The sequence below is a fragment of the Tarenaya hassleriana genome, unplaced genomic scaffold (genome assembly GCF_000463585.1).
Source record: "Tarenaya hassleriana unplaced genomic scaffold, ASM46358v1 Cleome3, whole genome shotgun sequence".
Taxonomy (NCBI): Eukaryota; Viridiplantae; Streptophyta; class Magnoliopsida; order Brassicales; family Cleomaceae; genus Tarenaya; species Tarenaya hassleriana.
In genome coordinates this window covers 4,808,745-4,813,383 of record NW_010966177.1, presented here as the reverse complement: position 1 = coordinate 4,813,383, position 4,639 = coordinate 4,808,745, and the positions used below count along the sequence as shown (strand labels likewise).

Here is a 4,639-nt window from a genome sequence, read left to right as displayed (position 1 = left end):
CTTTCTATTTATTTCAAAAAAAAAATGTCAAGCGACAGATCACCTAATGATAAAACAAGTATTTACATATATAATTAAATTCTCATAGAATATAAAAACAAAAATCTCGAGTGCTAATATAATGTCCCAAAGTGAAAAAAAAATTAGGTTATGATGCATGTAGATGCAATGCTTGAAAACGCTCAAGGGACACATCTGTGACGGTCCACAATCACACAAAAAAAAAAGGTCACAAACGCACCGTCCATTTCTGCCTCTCCAATTTATTTATATTAAAATAAAAAAATTATGGTTAGTCTGAATATAAAGTGCTGCTTCATAATTAAATCAATTCATATTTCATGGTGTAAAAACAAGAGAAAGTAGAGCGTAGGACGAAGAGAAAAGAGATGGATAGACTTAGATAAAATTGTGAACCAGTCGTTAACAACGATTTCGATATATTGTAAATTTCAAAAGATTTATTCCAAAATCGAAATGAGTGAAAACAAAGTTTTTATCCGACCGATCCCAAATTAACTTGAGATTTAGGCGATGTTGATATTAATGTTGATTGGTATTTCATATCGCTTTTATTTAAATTTAACTCAGATTCAATTTTGTTAAAATAAAATTTATTCTTCAAAATTAATTAATTTTTGTTTATTTGTTCGATTATTTTTCTCAATTTGAATTCAATTAATTTGATTATAAATAAAATTTAATAGATTTTGGGATGAGATTCAATTAAAATGTTTTTATTCAATTCGATTTTATTTTAATATTTGAACCAAAACGACAATCCTATATCTACCTTATTATATCGTTATATATTTTTTTCTTTTTCCTTTTTTGGTAACGTATGAGAAAAAACAAAAAACGCTGGGATATGCCCAAATCAGGTTATAATTTCTTTTTTATTTTTATTTTTTTTTAAAAGAAAAGTTCAAAGTAAGATGAGAAACCAACAATAATCAAATAAAAACTTTAACGTAAAAAGAAAACACTGCATGGGATCAAATGCGGAGATACACATATACAAAGCGGAAACAAATAAGACCAACGGTCGAAGAAAAGCCACGTGATGAACAAAATATGCTTTTTCATTATGTATTTTGTTTTTATTACTCGTATGCTTTTTTTTATGACTATCATTGCACAAAAGGTTAATAAAATTATATGGTTGTCCGAAATTGTGGCCATCGTGTGTCCCATAGGCTTTGCATAAAATAAACTAAAGAAAAAAAAACATTCAATATATATATAGGTTAGTTAATTAACATATATATTCACTTATAATCTATATATATACACCCACATGAAGATATAGATGGTACATCCGTAAGCCTCAGCCCTCGGTCGTGTCAAGGCTTGTGCTCAAACGTGTGTGTATATAAACATGGAGGAGCACATGCTCACAAGCCCATCACCACCACCTCTTAATTAGCTCCTTTCGTTTTCTCTCGTGATGATATAGTTTTCACGAAATCAAGAACATGGAAGCGAAAACATACATTTATTATTTCCGGAGTCATATCTTCCATTGGTTTTCCGTTAGTCTCATATTCAGATGCATCAGAGTCTTGATCAAAAGATCTGTGTCTCTGCCTTTTCACTGATCAATCTGTAAACCCTACCGTTCCTCTTTCGATTTCTTTTCCGTTTCTTTCGTCCCATTTTCGATCCGGATCGGAGTGTTTATTTAACGAGAGAGAGAGAGAGTGTGTAAAGGACTGTCGGAAAAATGTCAAGAAAACCGTGCTGCAGTGGAGAAGGGTTGAAGAAAGGGGCATGGACGACGGAGGAGGACAAGAAACTCATCGTTTATATCCAAGAATACGGCGAAGGCGGATGGCGTGACGTTCCACAAAAAGCCGGTATGTGTACGGTTAGATGTATGTGCTTTCTTACATATATAAATCCCTTGTATACATATATGTGTGTGTGTGTGTTCGTTTGGATATTTGATGTGAATATATATGGTTGATGATTTTAGGGTTGAAAAGATGCGGAAAGAGTTGTAGACTGCGATGGACTAATTATCTGAAACCCGATATCAAGAGAGGAGAGTTTAGTCCAGAGGAGGAGCAGATCATCATCATGCTTCATGCTTCTCGGGGCAACAAGTATGTAGCAATCTCAAAACTCACTTGCTTGTATATATATATATATATATATGTAAAGTGTATATATCTATATACCCCCTGGTAAATGCATAGGTCTGAAATGGGTTGAACTAAAACTAACAATGGAGGGTCGTCTTTTTCAGGTGGTCGGCGATAGCAAGACATTTGCCAAGAAGAACAGACAATGAGATCAAGAACTACTGGAACACACATCTGAAGAAACGGTTGATGGAACAGGGCATAGATCCCGTGACCCACAAGCCACTCGGTTCAAACCCTAGACCCTCGACCCCTGAGAATTCCGCATCCCAAATCCAGAATGCCCTTAGCCCGGACGAGCATTCCCAGTTGAGTTCTGTCTCTCCTCGGCCTGTGGAGGTACCTGAGATCAGCAGCAGCCATGGCGACACACCACCACGATCAGGGGGTTCCTTGAGCGGCAAGAAACGCTCCTCTTCCACCTCGTGCCTGTTAAACAAAGTGGCGACTAGGGTTACTTCCATGAGAGGAATCTTGTCGGCTTCCGTGGAAGGCAGCTTAACCAATCCTACACCGACATCTGGCCTCCCTTATATTCACGATGCCCATCAAGATAGTTCTCATGTTTCGATGACGACCGACGATTTTGATTTGGTCTCCCAGTCTTCATGGTATTATGAAACGGAGAACGAACTACAAACTGTCAATTCACTCGAGACCATGACAAACACAACGACAGCGAATTTCCACTGCCAAGAATATGATTTTTCGCAATTTCTCGGCGGTTGCGATCAGAATGATGACGATAATAAGAACAATTTGAGGTGTAGTGACCGTGAACACATGGTTTCGGATGTTTCCCAAGATGTCTCATCAACTACCTTTGATGAAGACATGATAAGTCGCTTGGACGGTTGGTCCGATTATCTTCTTGACCACCCGAATTTCATATGATCGACCGGAAACTTCACATTGCATTTGGAGAGCCAAAACAAAAAAAAAAAGAGCGGAAGTACATCATATGTTCTTTGTCCTGTACTCATGATGAGGCATGAAGACTTTGGTACAATAGTTGTGGGGTCCACAAATAGGTGTGATATGTCGGATGTTTCGGATCTCATGTGCAGATCCTTTATATATGATGATATATAAACCAAATATAACTAGGGTTAATTTAGGGTATTGTATTTCAATAAAAGGGCGGTGCTCTTTAGATCGAGCACTAGTATCTCGAGTTGTAGGTTCTAGCGGATCAATTAGTATTTGATTCGCGTTATCGTTTGAATGCCACGCGGAATTAATAAAGTTTTGATTTACTTGATTCAGAATCATTTATATATAAACTATATTCTCTTCTTATTTTGTCATTTGGAAAGATACCGTATCGTTATGCTTTAAACCTTATGATGTACATATTAGATGATGATGATGATAATAATAAATAATAATAATAATAATAGTTATAATAGTAATAATTAATAATAACAATAAATAAACAGTAAGTTCTGTTCTGTGATGGTAACGAATAAACTACCCGCTAGGGAAAAAGACGTAACGAATAAACTATTATGTATTGTGAAAAGCATCACAACGTGATATATATTGATTGACACACACACACACACACATATATATATATACATACTAGTATATATATATATATATATGTGTGTGTGTGTAAGTATATAATGCGAGTGCCTATAGTGTTCGTTGGGACGTCCCATAACCGGAACGATTGTATGGCCTACGTAAGAATCACATCACAGATCGAGAAATGGCGAGGGTGCTCGTATAAATGGGTATATTTTTGTGTAGAATAATTTATTTGTTTTGGAAAATGAGACACTTAAAATAGGTAAGAATTTCAGTGAGATAAGCGACAAGGAGAGGAATGATATATATATATATATATAATGCTGTGATATTGTATATAAATAATTTCAGATTCTCTTGAAGTGTGTTGTATGAACATGTCACTACATTCCATAAAATAATAAATTAAGGTGAAATTATGCAATTTTAACATTTTCAATTCTACGGACGCTTTGTTAAAATTGTTCGGACATTTAAAAAATATTGTCAGCTAAATCATAAGAAGTATATAATAAATATATATTTATATGTTATAAGATAAGTGATAAACATATCATTATAGGGTGACAAAGAATAATCATGCCATTAAACCTAATATTTATATTGTTCATGCAATCATATACGTGTATATGCCCATGCACGTGAATGTTTTTCTCTTTCGCCTTCGTTTTTTCGCATATATATATATATATATATATATGCAGTTTACATTTGGTCAACAATTTTTTTTATGCCATTTTACCGATTTTTTTTAGGGAAAAAACCCTAAAAATTCTTGAACTTGTATTTTGGAGTAATATTAATTCCTAAACTTGTAGAGGTGCCTATTAATTCCCAAACTTGCAAAATTGAACACGTTAAATCCTGAACTTGTTAAATGGTTCCATATTCGTCTATAGCGTTATTTGGTCAAAAAAACGAGTTGACCGATCCGACGTGGCGCGTGACGTGGCGAGCCACGT

At 34.8% G+C, this 4,639-nt stretch overlaps 1 protein-coding gene across 2 annotated transcripts; it reads left to right on the top strand.

Annotated features, from left to right (window-relative positions):
- Positions 1–1,302: 1,302 nt before the first annotated feature.
- Positions 1,303–3,405, top strand: LOC104819412 (transcription factor MYB28-like). 2 transcript variants are annotated; one of them, XM_010549468.2, is made up of 3 exons: positions 1,303–1,874; positions 1,976–2,105; positions 2,249–3,405. In XM_010549468.2, the coding sequence occupies exons 1-3, from the start codon at positions 1,724–1,726 to the stop codon at positions 3,036–3,038; spliced, it is 1,071 nt and encodes a 356-aa protein (XP_010547770.1). In that variant the 5' UTR covers positions 1,303–1,723; the 3' UTR covers positions 3,039–3,405. The 2 variants fall into 2 exon arrangements, with proteins under 2 accessions (XP_010547770.1, XP_010547771.1); XM_010549469.2 differs by having other exon boundaries at positions 1,304–1,856.
- Positions 3,406–4,639: the final 1,234 nt, after the last annotated feature.